This window comes from Anthonomus grandis, chromosome 3, assembly GCF_022605725.1.
Source record: "Anthonomus grandis grandis chromosome 3, icAntGran1.3, whole genome shotgun sequence".
NCBI lineage: Eukaryota > Metazoa > Arthropoda > Insecta > Coleoptera > Curculionidae > Anthonomus > Anthonomus grandis.
In genome coordinates, this window is record NC_065548.1 from 22,666,305 (window position 1) to 22,683,727 (window position 17,423).

The 17,423-nt window shown below is 31.1% G+C and overlaps 2 protein-coding genes across 2 annotated transcripts in view; one reads left to right on the top strand and one right to left on the bottom strand.

Annotated features, from left to right (window-relative positions):
* Window positions 1-17,423, bottom strand: part of LOC126734617 (zwei Ig domain protein zig-8) — a 502,147-nt gene that overhangs the window by 263,505 nt on the left and 221,219 nt on the right. The gene's annotated exons all lie outside the window — the stretch shown is intronic.
* On the top strand, window positions 15,220-17,269 carry LOC126734618 (uncharacterized). Its single transcript, XM_050438316.1, has 2 exons — window positions 15,220-15,310; window positions 15,446-17,269. Coding segments are annotated over exons 1-2 (546 nt in total). The 5' UTR covers window positions 15,220-15,308; the 3' UTR covers window positions 15,990-17,269.

Here is a 17,423-nt window from a genome sequence, read left to right on the forward strand (position 1 = left end):
AATAATCAGTAGTCTAATCCACCTAGCATATATTTTCCTTAAAATTAAGATTAATAGTATCATTTTTACTTTATAGTGAGGCTCATGATAAAATACTATGACTATGTCACATCTACCATTGCTGTATTTATACGTAGATCTATTAACACCGTTGTGACTCTTTACAACTACCTTAAATCTAATTTTCATTGTTCACTACATTATTCCCATAAAATTGTAAAATATAACTATTGGGGATAGCAATTTTATTCACCTAAAATGTTATACGTATTATTCTTATATAACTAAATAATTTATTTTATATCATTTTTGTAGTTATAGGTATTAATTGTCACTTGTTTTTTTTTAATAGGGTTCAAGAGTAACTTTAAATTAATCTTCGCCTTATGGGTACTTAATATTTTATGTATATTTACATTTGTTTCAAACAAAGGCTGTTTATTATTTTTATTATGGTCGTTAATGACTTAATCCTTGATCCATTACGTTTTACACTATATACGACTCATTTATCATCTATGGTATTCTGGATAATCTCAGAATATCTGTGGTATTCTGAGATCAGAATACCATGATTTTAATATAATATTATAATATTCTATGGTTTATCTATATTCTGACGATACAATTATCATCATCTTGTTTTAACCTGTTGAAATTAAACAGATCAATGATCTTAGTTCACGGGCCACAACCTCTAGAGACTCTCTAAATATTAGGGCCCTATTTTTGGATAGTATTATTGTCATGAAACAGCTTGTCACTGAGTGCATGTTAATCGAAGATTTTATGACCACATTAACAAATGACCTATAGCATGACTATAAGATGGAGCTATAGGTATTCATTTTGAAACATATTAGTACAATATAATATTTATTGTACAATTTTTCTAACAGAAATTAAATCGAAGTTAATAGATTTGTGAACTATTAGATTTTACTTATTTTAATTTCAGATATAGCTCTTGCATTCTGCCAACTACCTTAAGATATTTTTAATAATTCAAATTAATTAATTAAATAATCAAATTAATTTAATAAGTTGTTAAATATAATGAGAAAATTTAATCTAGGTGTGAATTACGAAATGTATATTATAAAATGGCATAAAGTTACAACATAGTCTTGATTATTAATTTAAATTTTTGTTTGTTTTTTTTTAATATTATGTTTAAATGTTTTTTTTAGATTTGTTTGAATTGTTTAGTTTAATACCATGCCGTTATCTATTTTATGATATTTAATAATGCTTAATTCTATATTTGATTACCTGCGTGCTAATGTTGTAATTGCATTTATGTTATTTTCTGTATTTAGCTGTATTATATCGGGTGACACAGGAAACAGGGAATACTTACCAGCTATTTTACTCTTCAAAATAAACAAATGAAATTTGGTATATTAATTGAATTGGTCTTATGACAGACCATCTTTTGACATATTTTGTGGTTTTTTGTCACTTTCGGTTTAACCTGACTTTTGTTCGAGCTAGAAGATACTAAAAGGCACAAAAGAATATATTGTATAATGATTTATTAACCGAATATTATAAGAACTGTTACAAAGAAATTAAGATGTTATTTCAACCTTATAAACTTACAGACTAAATACGAACGAAAAACCACATAATCCGAATAGTGTTATACAATTATAAAATAACTGCTTATGATGCGGTATCTCGATAAAAGTCCCCGAACCCATAAATTTGTTCTTAATGGTTATATTTGGAGATCCCGATGCCGCCATGAAGACTGTTTATTTAAGCTAGATAAAAATAATTATTATTGAATATTAGATTCGAACATCCCCTTGCAACTAAAATTATTTTTCAATTAGTCAAACAGATCCCCTCTATTACTTAGGTATTCTAACTTAACCCTATTCAGACGCTTAGTCAACATGTCAGCTATCATGTTTTCAGTTGGACAATACCTGAAACTAACAACGTTATTCTCATAAAATTTCTTGACAAAATAATACTTTGTATCAATGTGTTTCGTCCGATTGCTAAATTTGTGATTTGCTAAAAGTTTTAAACAGCTCTGATTATCTTCATACATAACAACTTTTGGCTCTAAATTCACAAATATCTTTATTACTCCTTTCAACCAAATTGCTTCCTGACATCCTTCAGCCAATGCTATTTACTCTGCTGCGGTTGATGAGAGACACGCAGTTCTGTTATCTGCATCCCCAATTAATAGGTGAACCACGTGGCATAAATATATACCCGCTATTTGATTTTCTATCTTTTTTGTCTTCTGCCCAGTCAGCGTCTGCATAGCCATATAATGTGCTATCTGTTCCCTGTTGTCCTAGAACAAGCTTTTTATATTTACTTGTCTTTAAATATCTTAATACTCTTTTTGCTTCATTCCAGTCTACCTCTTTTGGATTTTTATTTTGTTGGCTTAATATGGTGACACTGGCCAATATATCCGGTCTTGTATTTACTGCAATATATAATAAACCACCAATTAGTTGTTGGTATATTTCACTGTTCTTCATAGGCTTTTTTCTGCTAAGCTTATAATATCCAACATCCAACGGTATATAAGATTCTTTGGCATCGTAAACTTACCCAGCAATTTGTCTATATAACTGGCCTAATTTAAACTAAATATTCCTTGCTCGTTTCTTTCAATCTGCATGCCTAAATAATTTTTTATGCATGCTTAAATACATTTTTCTTCAAACGTATCAATTACTCGAGCATCTTTTTCCTTTTAAAATATCATCCACGTATATTATTACGTAAACCCTTTCATTATTTATTTCCTTGATGTATAAACATGAATCAATATTGCTCTTACAAAATTTTTCTTTTGTCTTTGTAGGTAGTCGATTTTGCAAATAGTTGGCTGTCACTGTTGCTTCCGCCCAATATTTCTTTAGTAAATCCGTATCGATTAGCATGCACCTAGCCATCTCGACTAGCAACCTATTTTTTCTCTCCCTCAACCCCATTTTGTTCTGGAGAGTACCCCGCTGTATATTGAATTTTTATACCTTTACCCTTTAAAAATTCTCTTTAATTATTATTAACGTACTCTCCACCCCTGTCTGACCTAATTACTTTCGGTACCCTGACTAACTGATTACTCAAATTCAAAAAATTCAAAAACTTTTTATTTATCCCAAAATAAATTACACTTCATTTTTAAATATGACAATAATCTCGGTTGATGATAAATAAAGGACTACCCTGCGATTAATAAACCGATTCACAAATCTGGAACTTATTTTCAGAAATGTGTAGAGCGCCCCAAAAACTAAAACCTATAAAAAACTAAAACCTAAAGAAAAAAAAAATCACTATTTATACTTAACAATAAAGTTAATAATTTTCAGTTTATGACAATAATTTTGGTATCCGGTCAAGCACAAGAACCCCCCGTAGGTCACTAGGAGAATAGCACTAATAATTCATTATTATTTATAAATTGAACTGACAGAGAACGCACAGATCTAGCCACAAATAGTCAGATAATTTCAACATTTTCTCACATTTTCATTAAATTGTACGTTGCTCTTGCAAAAGTTTATTTTTAATGTGTTTTGAAAATGTAGATATTGCTAAAGTTTTTTTTTCAATTGGAATATTGTTTCATATTTGAGGTGCAACAAAAGCAAAGGATTTTTGGAAATTTGCAGAACGGTGTTGCGGTACAAGAAAATTGCCAGTATAGCGAGTTTGCTGATAGTGATCTCTAGATATGAAATGTTGATATAAATATGGCGGTTGCTTGGATTTTAAAACTCTATAAATAAAATTGGTTAAATGTAGCGTACGTCGATTAGCCATAGATAATATTGAGTGTTTATTTAAGTGTGGAGTAATATGATCTCTATACAAAATATTATATGAAAATCGCAAACACGCATTTTGCAACTTCTGAATAAATTTAGAAATTCTGTTAGTCAAAGAGCTGTGATAAATAATGTCACCATAATCCAACAAAGATAAAACAAGAGAGTTACATAAATAGTATTTTGTTGTTGAGGGCAAAAATCTGTTTACTTAATATATTTTCTTCAATCTTAAATAGGCAATGCAAAGTTTCTTTTTTATATGCGTTTCGAAAGTTAATCTTGTGTCAAGGTAAACACCTAAATTCTTGACTTCTGTGACAACAGGCAACCTTTCATTATCTATCATAATATTTAAATGTTGATTAATATTTGCTATTCTGGCTTTGTTCTCTCCCAACAATATTACACATGATTTTGCAGCATTTAGCTTAAGATTATGATTATTTGCAAAACTTCGAATTTTTTTTAGGTCATCATTAAGATTTTTCTGAAAATGCTGCAATAGATCTTGATTAAATGAAATCTACAGTTGGGAATCATCAGCAAACTGTTGCATTTTGGAATTTATAACCTCTTTGTTCATATCTGCAACGTATAATGAAAACAATAATGGCCCTAATATCGATCCCTGTGGGACGCCCGTTGTCACCGGTATGTAATCAGATTTAATTTTGTTGGGCCCATTATAAAGAAGTGTACTCTGAACACGCCCGACTAGATAAGATTCAAAGAATTTTACAGCTTCCTGAGAACAACCAAAATGGTGAAGCTTAGCCAACAACATCCGGTGACACAGTGTGTCAAAGGCCTTAATGAAGTCTAATAGGCAGAGGCACGTGATTTCTTTTCGATCCTGATCAAGCCTTACATCATTCACCAAGTTAATTAGGCAGGTACTAGTGCTAAAATTTTTTCTAAATCCAGATTGGCTAGGCGGAATTATTTTTTTAGATTCGACAAATGAAACAATCTGTTGATAAATGTGCTTCTCCAAAATTTTTGATATAGCCGGCAAAATACTTATGGGTCGAAGATCTTTAAAGTCTCCTGGATTTGAAACTTTTGGTAATGGTAAAATAATAGACTTTTTCCATAAGTCCGGATAACTATTTTCTAGAATACAAGTATTAATAATATTTATTAAAGCATATTTACAATAAGGAAAGCATAATTTAATATCTCTTATTGATATCTCGTCTTCGCCTGTGGCATTAGTGCTAATAGAATTTAAAATTTGGATTAATGCTTCTTCGTCTATCAGACCAAACCTTAACTTCTCGGTAAATGATTGATGCCTATTTTGTTTATAAAAATTAACCTTTTCATCTGAGGTAGTATATGTACTTGAATTAGAATTTACAATATAATTATTTATTGCAGATGGATCTGGAAATAGCTGAAAAATGTCATAGGTATTTTTAGTTTTGGTCAGATTTAACTTTTCAGCAGATTTCCAAAAATCCCTTCCAGACTTTGTAGAAAGAGATTGAAAGTAAGCTATTTTCTCACGGGCTATGGCATGTTTAGTCGTATTTCGAAGTTCCCTATAGTATTGCAATTTGGCGTCGGTTCCATGCTGTAGATATTTCTTGTGGGCCTTATCTCTTAATTTCATTAGCAACTTAATGTTATTCGTAATCCATGGTGTATATGGCCTATCCTGGATTCTTTTTTGTTTCAAGGGAGCATGCTTGTTAAGTAAAAACATGATAAACGAATTAAAAATGTTTAATTTATTATTAATATTAGTTATATAATAAATAATATCCCAATTTAGTGCTCGAGCGTCCCTCTCAAAGTCACCCACTGTAATATCGTTATAATTTCTAAAAGAAACAAATTTTTGAAATGGCTTGTTTGAAATCAAATTAAAGCATGCAAAAGTTAAACAGTGATCAGATACACTTTCTGAAATAGGTACCACCTCACAACTTTCAGGGATGAATGTTTTACTTGTTATAATTAGATCTAATAAACTCGAGTTATCTCCAGTGTGACTAAACCGAGTACGGTTTTTAACATATTGCTCCAAATCATAATTTTGAAGCAATTTGATAAAATCATTTTTTGGTGTAGTTTGGTTTAGAAAATTAATGTTATAGTCTCCGACAAAAATTGGATAGTCACAAAAGGGTACGGTAAGACTTAAAATGTCCTCAAAGCTGTCTAAAAAGTTATGAATGTTTGCAGATGGTGGTTTGTATATTGTGGTGAAAATAACAGATTTTTTACCTATGTTAATTTTTATGCTTAAATATTTACAAGATTCTGAATTAACTTGAAATTGAAGTATTTCATATTTTAAATGACTTTTTAGGTAAACACCTACTTCTCCACCCCGGCCAACTCTATCCTTTCTAACAAATTTGTAGCCATTAAGTTTAAATGAAGTTTCGTCATGGGAAGGTGTCAGCCAAGTCTCAGTTATTCCTAATATCTCAAACTGATGTTGATGTACATAGTGTGAGAATTCATCGAATCCTGTATTAAGAGAGCGTACATTCAAATGCGAAATTTTAAATAGATTTTGACCAGAACTAGCGCGCGACCCCATGTCATCCATTATCATTTAAAATATAATTCTCCCAATAACCACCAGCCGAAGCCCCTATACTGGACCAAAATAGATGCCTTTTATTATTTAAACTTAACTTTAAAATACAAACTAAAAACCCACAATCAAAATTTAAAGGTGATTTTTTTATCACAATTGCCATTTTCCTTTCCATTAAATGTTTAACTGCATCCATGTCCCTGTGTCCAAACCGTCGATGCCATGTATGCTGATGCAATCACTGGAATGCTCAAAAATACTCAGTGCATGGTCCACAGTCGAAAGCTTGTATAAGTCGGGTGATGGCATCGCACTCGCGATCACTTTTCCGCATAAAGCGATTTTGCACTCATTTTTATTGAACTGCACATCATATCCCGCACTTGTTAGCTTTTTCACAGATAGTAAATTTGAATCTAATCGCGGCACATACAAAACATTATCGATTTTTAAATTTTCCACTCCCGCACCAGTCGCATACTTAATGAGTCCTGTTCCTATACCCTGAACCTCGAAGTGCTGCCCTTTCTCCGCTAACTTCACAAAGCCCTTTCTGCTACCGTCAAATTGGGTATAAAATCCTGTAGTTAACCATGTGGCTCGAAGCTCCCGAGTCCACATACCACGAAGCAGAATTCCTTTTTTCGTCATTTGAGCTATAATTAACCATAAAACATGCATCATCAGTATTAATTTCAGTGACCTTATTGGCCTTTTCCTCTTTAAACGCTTTGTACTTAAAACAATCTCGTTTAAAATGGCCTTTCCTGTTACAAAAATAACACTGCTTTACTTTTGTGTTTGCAGTACCATTATTTCTGTTACCCTTATATACTGATTTCATAACTGACTCATCCTGGTTTCCTCCTAAAGCTCCCTAACGCCTCTTATACTCATCGATTAATTTACTCTTTACGAATTCCAGTGTAAACTTATTCGTCGACTTACTTTCCAGCGGTGTAATTAAAAAAACTGTACGAGTCTGGAAGACTTCTTAGCAAAATTCCTGCTGCGAACCTGTCCTTAATTTGTTTCCCTAAGGCGGCCAATTTATTCAACAACTCTAGGAATAAACTGATATGTGCTTCCATATCACCATTCTCCTCCAGCGACAACCTACAAATTCGTTTTAATAGGAAAACCATGCTAGATAAACTTAATTTCTAGTGATATTCCTTTAGTGCTTCTCATGCATCACATGCATTTTCTTTATTTCTGATATGCACTAATTGACTAACGTCGAAAAGTAGGGCTATAGTTGACAAAGCCCTATTATTTTGTTTTTTCCAGGTAGTGTCTCGACTTTCTTCTGCTGGTAATACACTCGAAACTACTCCTTTAAAAGTCAGCATTGATAAGCAACATTTTTACTAAATGACTGATACTATTTTTACTAAACTCCATGACTGATAGTTCTGACCATTTAATTTTTCGACGTTATACTTTGCACTTTCCGCCATTATTCCAGCTTTCCACAAAACACGAATACTACTCGCGATTGTACACTTTTTATTATCTTTATACAGGTGCGCTAACGCGACGTACCTGGGCCCATAACCTGTTCGAGTTAGAAGATGATAAAAGGCACAAAAAAATATATTGTATAATGATTTATTAACCGAATATTATAAAAACTGTTACAAAGAAATTAAGATTTTATTTAAACCTTATAAACTTACAGACTAAATACGAACGAAAAACCACATAATCCATATAGTGTTATACAATTATAAAAGAAGTGCTTATGCTGCGGTATTTTAATTTTTTATTGAAATAGATGTATTTAATAGTCAACAAATATGACTCAATATATTTCTATTATTAGAGAGATTTATGATGTTTATATTTAGTTTAAGCCAATATCCACATCGTCATCTTTCTTTATGAAAACAGAAAGCAACTGTAATATAAATGCGTTTGTATAATAACTGACGTAGTGTTTTTACTAATACAAAGACCGATTCATTAGGTCCGTATTAGTCTGTATTAAAACGGATATATTTAAGATTTATTCCTTTTTCGACTTTTGCTTCATTCGCTACTTAAGTAATAAAAATAAAAGAATAGTTATTATAATTTGTGTTTTTGTTCTACCCATATTTTTAATAAGTTATGGGCCCAGAACGTTTGTTTGAATAAATTCGGTACGCGATAAGAAATTTTAAACTTTCAAAGTGTAAATAAACTTCAGTGTTGTTAGTGCGAAAAAAAAATAGTGACAATAAAAAGGTGCGACGTAATATTACTTCGTTTAATGGAACTAATTATTCAATATGGAAGTTCCGCATAAAAGCTCTTATTGCCGAAGAGGGTGCATCACAATTGTTACAAGAAAATCCACCTATTGACTTACCTGTCAACTGGCAATAATTGGAATTAATTGCTAAGGGTTGTATTATTGAATACCTAAGCGATGTAATGGTGGGCATGATTACCGAGGAGGACACTGCTCGTGCAATTTTACAAAAGCTGGACACCATTTATAAAAGAAAAAGTTTGGCCCAGCTTGCTGTTCAAAAGAAATTGCTAAGTTTTAAATTCAAGCAAGATACACCTTTAATCGAACATTTCATCAAGTTTGATGAAATGATTATTAAATTAACATCCGCAGGAGCTGTATTAAGTGAAATGAGTAGAGTAGCCCACTTACTCTTAACTCTGCCGCCTTCATATGATGGGATAGTGACTGCGATTGAAACTTCGTCGGAAGACACCATCAATTTAGGTTTTGTAAAAACACGTTTATTGGATCAGGAAACAAAATTGCAGCAGGAAAGTGGAGACACGACTAGCAAAGTTTTATATGTCCAGGTAACAGATCCAAAAATAGCAAGGCCGTTTAAGAAGCAAAAATTCCACTCTTTTAAAGGCAAAAATAAATTTGTCAATAAACGGAATTTTAAATCAAAATCAAAGTATAATAACAATAGTAACAGCAACCCGAAGAAGAGATATACTTTTACAAGGTGCGACTATTGTGGTAGGACAAATCACCTTAAATCAAACTGTTTCTACTACAAACGAGAACAGGAATCCAGGACATTACATAAGATTCAAACCAATCAGGATGAATCAAGTTTTGCATTTATGATGTCTAGTAGCAATTTGCCAAAACCTGCTAACCATCAAAGCAATAATACTATTAAGTTTCTTCTGGATTCTGGAGCCACCGATTACATTATAAATCGGTACCAATATTTTACCCATTCTACGGAATTAACAAAACCAGTGGACATATCAGTTGCGAAAAAAAATACTGCTGTAAAGGCTTATCGAAGAGGAGAAATCAATATTATTACCAACTTGGGTGTCCATGGAAAGTTGGAAAATGTGTTATTCACTCCCGAAGTTCCATACAACCTACTCTCGGTAAGACGCATGCAAGAGGCAGGTATGGATGTACTTTTTACATCAAATGGAGAAGTGACGATAAGCCATGAAAGTAAAACCATTATAACTGGTAAGGTGATTAATAATTTAATACCAATAATTTTTAAAATAAATAAAAGTCTGATTCAAAATATTGCAAATCAAATAAATGTGCATGAAACCAAAGCGCCATATGATAATTATATATTGTGGCATGAGCGCTTAGGTCATATAAGTAAGAATAAATTTTTAGAACTAAAAAGGCAGAAATATTATGAAAAATTAAATAATGTATATCCCAGTACTGGTTTATGTGAAGCTTGCATTTATGGAAAGCAAGCATGTTTGCCTTTTGCTAAAAGTAAAGATAAATCTCATATTCTAAGACCACTATATATTATTCACTCAGACATTTGTGGACCTATTTCTCCACCTACTATAGACAATAAAAATTATTTTATAACATTTATTGATGAATTTACTCCCTATACGGTAACATATTTATTAGTCTATAAATCAGAAACATATAATGTTTTTCGAGATTTTGTCCTAAAAAGTGAGGCCCATTTTTCTTTAAAAGTAGCATTTCTATATTGTGATAATGGACGTGAGTATCTCTCTAACGAAATGAAATTATTTTGTAAAGATAAAGGTATTTCTTTTCATTTAACCGTTCCATATACTCCTCAACAAAATTCTGTTGCGGAGAGAATGAACAGAACTCTTACAGAAAAAGCTAGAGCCATGATACATGGTGCAAATTTAAATACACGTTTTTGGGGTGAAGCTTTTTTAAGTGCCACATATATTTTAAATTTAACCCCGACAAATGCACTACTTAAAAAGGAAACACCTTACGAATTATTGCATAATAAAAAGCCCAAAGTAGATCACCTAAAAGTTTTTGGCTCTACTGCTTTTGTACATAATAAATCTCGAAAAACAAAATTCGAGCAAAAATCTGTCAAGGGCATATTTGTTGGCTATGAACCGAATGGTTATAAATTTTTTAATTCCCAAAATAATAAATTCGTTACAGCTCGGGACGTTATATTTGATGAAACCACTTTTAACACATCAAGACCTCAAATTGAACTTGATGAAAGGTTTCACACACAAAGCTCCGAAGGTATTAAAATATCTAAAACTGATAAAAACCCGGTACTGATTGTTTTCCCTTTACAATCGGAAATTAAAACAGTTAATAATAAAGCTGTTAATAAAACCAAGGATAAAAATCAGTTATGTAAACAAAATACCGTCCAAAAATCTGGGACACCCGTTACGGAACCCAGACGGAGCGAAAGACTCATAAATCTTTCTAAAATTTCATATAACGAAAATGAAATTGGTACTTTTATGAGTGTACAAACACCCCACTTAAAAGTCCCTTCTTGTTTTCAAGATATAAATAAACGAGCTGATAAAAATGAATGGGAAAAGGCTATTAATGAGGAAATTGAGTCTTTGCTAATTAATGACACCTGGTCTTTAGTACCTAAACCAATAAATAAAAATATTGTAGACTGTAAATGGGTGTTTACTGTTAAAAACAATATACAGGGTAGTTTACCCAAGTATAAAGCTCGATTAGTAGCCAGAGGTTTTAGCCAACAATATTTCCTAGATTATAATGAAATTTTTGCCCCAGTTGCCCGAATATCGACTTTCAGAATATTTGTAGCAATTGCCAATCAATTTAATTTGCACATTCATCAAATGGATGTTAAAACGACATATTTAAATGGTATATTAAAAGAGGAAATATATATGAAAATTCCCGAAGGTAATAATGCAAAAGACGGCTATGTATGTAAATTAAATAAATCATTATATGGGTTAAAGCAATCAGCAAGATGCTGGTATGAGCATTTTGATAAAATTTTAAAACAGCACAATTTTCAAAATTCAAGCATTGACCACTGTTTATATTTCTTAAATAAAGGCCATATCACCGAAAATGTTTACGTAGTTCTATATGTAGACGATTTAGCAATAGCTACTGGCAATATTAACACAATGTTGAGTTTTAAAACTTATTTAAAAAATAAATTTAAAATGGTTGATATGAATGGTTTAAATTATTTTTTAGGAATCAGAATTGAAAGAAATCAAAATCAAATTTCTTTAGATCAAAGTAATTATTTAAAAAATGTGCTTAATAATTTTAATATGAGTGATTGCAAACCCGTAAAAACACCTCTGCCGTCTAAATTAAATTATTTAGCATTAAATACCGCTGAACATTATGCCGATGCCCCATGCCGAAATTTAATAGGTTCTTTAATGTATGCTGCTCTTTGTACTCGACCAGATTTGTGTACAGCCGTTAATCTATTAAGTCGTTATCAAAACAAAAATAATAAAGAGTTATGGCAATGCCTAAAAAGGGTACTTATGATTTAAAACTAATTTATACCAGAAATAAATATACCGACATTTTAATTCGCTATGTAGATACTGATTGGGGTAGTAATGAAATAGATCGAAAAAGTACGACAGGATTTTTGTTTAAATTATTTGAAACTTCTGTAATTTCATGGAACACAAGAAAACAAAATTCTGTCGCTACATCTTCGATGGAGGCAGAATATATGGCAACTTTTGAAAGGGTTCGAGAAGCTCTCTGGATTAAGTCCTTTTTAACAAGTATTGAAATAAAGATTTTTAAGCCAATAATTTTATATGAAGAAAATAATGGTTGTATTTCGGTTGCTAATAATCCTGTTGATTTTAAACGATCTAAGCATATAGATATTAAATATCATTTTACTAGAGAGCAGGTACAAAATAAAACCATATTAATAAAATATGTTTCCACAGGTCAACAGTTGGCTGATATTTTTACGAAGCAACTTCCAGCTCCAAAGTTCCACGAAGTCCTATTCAATTTGGAGCTACAAAAACTATCGAATAAATAAGATAGTATAGTTTTAAGTGGAACTAAATGGTTTGATTTGGTTTTTCTTTTTGGGGTTTTTCCAAATCCTAACAACGAATGTTGGACCATATAAATTATTTTTCCCAGATATGACTATTCTTTGAACGTTATTACTTAATTAGGTTATAACTTATAAATTTTTATTTAAATATAATTGATTCATTTTTGAGAGGGTGTATTGAAATAGATGTATTTAATAGTCAACAAATATGACTCAATATATTTCTATTATTGGAGAGGTTTATGATGTTTATATTTAGTTTAAGTCAATATCCACATCGTCATATTTCTTTATGAAAACAGAAAGCAACTGTAATATAAATGCGTTTGTATAATAACTGACGTAGTGTTTTTACTAATACAAAGACCGATTTATTAGGTCCGTATTAGTCTGTATTAAAAGGGATATATTTAAGATTCATTCCTTTTTCGACTTTTGCTTCATTCGCTACTTAAGTAATAAAAATAAAAGAATAGTTATTATAATTTGTGTTTTTGTTCTACCCATATTCTTAATATTTTTAATCAAGTTATCACGAAAAAATTATTTCATTATATTCTATGACTTAAATCTCTTATACGCCTATTTAAAATGTTGAAACCAGTAATTTTGCTATTTACTTTTTTAAATATCACGTTATTGGAAACCACTAGTTTTAAAATGCAGATTTTTTGTCTGTATAATTTGATATAATTAGTTTTATTAAATCAGTTGTTAAATAAGCCCATAAGAATAAAAAAACTAACTTATGTAAATAAATGCTCTTAATTAATAAAAGGCTTTGATTTCTCGAATAGGAGGCTGCGTTTTGACGCATTTTTTAATTAATTTTTAAGTGAAATAATACATGACATCTTGTCAATAGCAATTTTAGTGTTTACTAATATTTAAAATGTTTACTTACTATATTTCTGGAAAATTGCATTTCAAAAATGGTTGATAATAATAAGGTGCTATTTAAAAAAATGAACTAAATGCCAAAAAAATTGGGTTTGGAAATCTTGAATCCACGTGTAAAAGATTCAAGTAATAAAATATAATAAATATTATTTTCCCGTGAGTACTTAATTAAAAATTGAAATTTTCAACGTAATTATAGCCCCTATTTGAAAACTAAAAAAAATATTTTTTCTATGAGTACAAAAAAAAGTAGCAAATGCGGTATTATTATTCTTAGAATATTTTTTTCTATCAAAATACGTTTATTTTCTATCAATATTCCAATTGTCCCATTTAAAATAAAAAGGTTAGTGTAACTTGCTCTTAAACCGGAAGTAACGAAAAAAAGTACTTCAAAAGATGCTCTTATATCAATGAACATTTCAAATTTCATTTCTCTTTCTTAAAAAGTAAAAAGGATATTAATTGTTTCCTTTATCCTGTGTCACCTAGTATATGTAAGAGTTACTTTGATTCTTCTATAGTAACACATATTTTCTTACTTTTATTATTAATAAAATTCATTTGAATAGATTTTTTAGAAGTTTTTTAAGCCTGGCCTGTTTTCACTATTTTTTATTTACAATACATAAAAAAAGCAATTTAGAGATTTATGTTGTTCAGTATAAATATTTGCAGAACATTTCTATTGCAAAACAAAAACAAATATTAGCTCAAATCCATAATTTAGCAGTGGATCTAACAGCGGGCACGCAGTTTAAAGCAAATTTAAACGGCTGGCAGTTAAAAAACTGCGACGAGAATGGAGTTTTATCGATAAACTACTCGGAATAATGCATCATTTTGAAACATTTAGCGATATATTTTTCGGAGACAGTATCTGGTGTAAAATCTGACAGTTAGGACCAGCTGAATAATTAAATGTGTTATAAGGCTCAGTAAAAACCGTAAATCTTTTTTAAAACTTTTTTCACAACAGAAAAGAATTTGTGTTTTTTAAATATTTTGCTGCTCTATCAAAACTGGCAGTATTTCAACAAGGTATATACGGTATACTTTTCTTAATACTTACACTAGTTAATTTTCTAATTTTCTGCTGTATTTCCTATTTGTAATCATTGTTAAGGAAATACTTATTTACAAAATAAATGCAACAACATTTAAGACAAATACCTAAGTATAACAAGAAGATTATAATTTAAAACTTCAATAAGAAAGTAAAGTGAAATTAGCTAGCTACAAGCTTAATTGGCGAAATTTTACCTTTGTTTAAATTCAACAGTCACTCAAAATTAGATTTTTGACTGTTTCTACATCCTGGAGTATCATAATTTAGAACCTTGCTGTAAATAAGGATCGAATATTTTAACGTGAAAAGAGTTAACTAAACACTAAACTTAAGAATCTCCTAGCTTACTCGCATATAAGACTTTTCGACAAAGTCCCACATAATTTTTTTTACTTAACCCTTCGCCGGTCGCGCAGCTGTACTTCATGCCGCAATTTAACTTTAATACATTTTTCTTTCGATATATTTGGCCTACGTCCCTGGCTGTCTAGGTATGCCACCATGTGTATTTTTAGAAGCGCCTGCCTCGCATGGATTTTATTAGTGTGATTCTTTTAGTGCTAGTGAGAGCGTCAAACTAATCGGAGCTGATTAGCGGTTGATTGAATTGAATTGAACTGATCAGTGGTATTTAGTGCCGCAACGCGACCGGTGCGGTCATGTAAGTAAAATTTAAAATAACATCTTTTGTATTTTTTATATATTATTCATATTGCCCAGAATACATATTTTATCACAATAAAATTGTAAATTGTGTAAAAAATCAGGCATAAAAAAAAATTTGTATATTATTTAGGGATAGAAGAGCCTCCACCAAACCACTTACTGAGAAAGAGTTACAGAGAATAGCCGAAAACTTATCTGATATTGAAGATGATATTGCCGACTTTGAGAGTGAAAGCGAAGGAGAGGAGGAAGTAATTGAAGAAGATTGCTATAACAGTGAATCGGAACAGTCCGCTAATGAATTTTCCGAAGAAACTGAAACCTTTGTCAGACCCAATAAGAGTGAACGTTTTTATATTGGGAAAAATGAAGAGACGATTTGGAAAAGCACCCCTGTAATTCACGGTAATAAAACCAAGGCTAAAAATATTATCAAAGTTTTACCTGGATCAAAAGGTGCGGCCAAAAGTGTGTCAAAACTATTAGATTCGTTTTTTCTGTTTTTGACTAGGGATATGGTAGATCATATCGTATTATGCACTAATATTTATATCAAAAATAAACGTGATAATTTTATACGAGACCGAGATAGTAACTTCTTCCGAAGAAATGTTGGCATTATTTGGAGCACTTTTCATAATTTTCATAAAAAAAGGAAACCACGTAAATGTTGATGCACTTTGGGCCAAAGATGGGACAGGAATGATTCTGTTAAGAGCATTATTCAGTTATAAAATATTTTTGTTTCTTCTTCGTGCCCTTCGTTTCGATGATATAACAACAAGAAAAGAACGCGAGAAATTTGATAAATTAGCAGCGATAAGAAAGATATTTGAGGATTTTGTCAAAAATTGCATGAAAAGTTATAGTTTGGGCGAGTTTATCACAATTGACGAAATGTTACATCCATTTCGAGGACGATGCGGATTTGATCAATATATGGCACTAAAACCTGCTCAATATGGCATCAAATTCTATGCTCTTTGTGACAGTAAAACGTACTGCACTTGAAAATTTGAAATATATTGCAGATAACAACGGGAGGGACCTTTCAAAACTTTAATCAAACCATTCGATATTGTACAAATACTAGTAGAGCCAATAAAAAACACTAAAAGAAATTTAACAACAGATAATTATTACACTAGCTATGAGTTGGCACAGTATCTTTTAAAAAATGGCATAACTTTAACTGGTACAGTAAAAAAAATTAAAGGGAATTACCGCCTGAATTCCTACCGAGCACGTCGCGTACAGTTGGAACGTCTATGTTTGGATTCCAATTTGATGTCACCTTAGTATCCCATATTGCTAAAAAAATAAAGCTGTAATTTTGCTGTCCACCATGCATGACAACGATGAAATTGACGAGGAAACACAAAAACTAGAAATAATATTACATTATAACAGAACAAAATGTGGCGTCGATACAGTCGACCAAAAATGCTCCTCGTATACAACACAAAGAATCACAAGAAGGTAGCCTTTAGCAATTTTCTTTAGAATTTTAAATATTGCAGGAATCAACTCCGAAATTATAATCAATAATAATAGACCAGTAGATACGCCGCCAAGACGAAGAAAGTATTTGACCTCTCTAAGTTTATCCCTTATGGAAAATTGTCTTAAGAAACGCGCGAAGATAGAAACACTTCTTAAGGATATTAGGGAGTTCTTATCTCGCTATAATACTCCTGTTGAAGTCTCTATGGCACTAAATAAAAATCGCGTTGGTCGTTGTCATATATGCAGCGCACACAAAAATAACGAAACAACAGTTACTTGTGGTCAATGCAAAAGATTTGTTTGTAAATCACACAGTGAAAAATCGGTGCAATGTAATAGTTGTCTTTTTCCACCAATGGAGGAAGATTAGTTTAAAACAAAATTTATAAGTGATAAGTACATTCCTTTTTTTTATAACGTTTAGTTGTACAAATGTAATTTTGATATTTTGTTAATGGGGAATCTCATAATTTTAGTTATATTTATTTTGAGTTATAAAATTTATTTTATAAATAAATCCTTTACTACGATTAGAGTTCTTTCATTTTGTATGAAATAATTTTATATTTTACTTGCGGCATAGCGTACCGCGGAGCGACCGC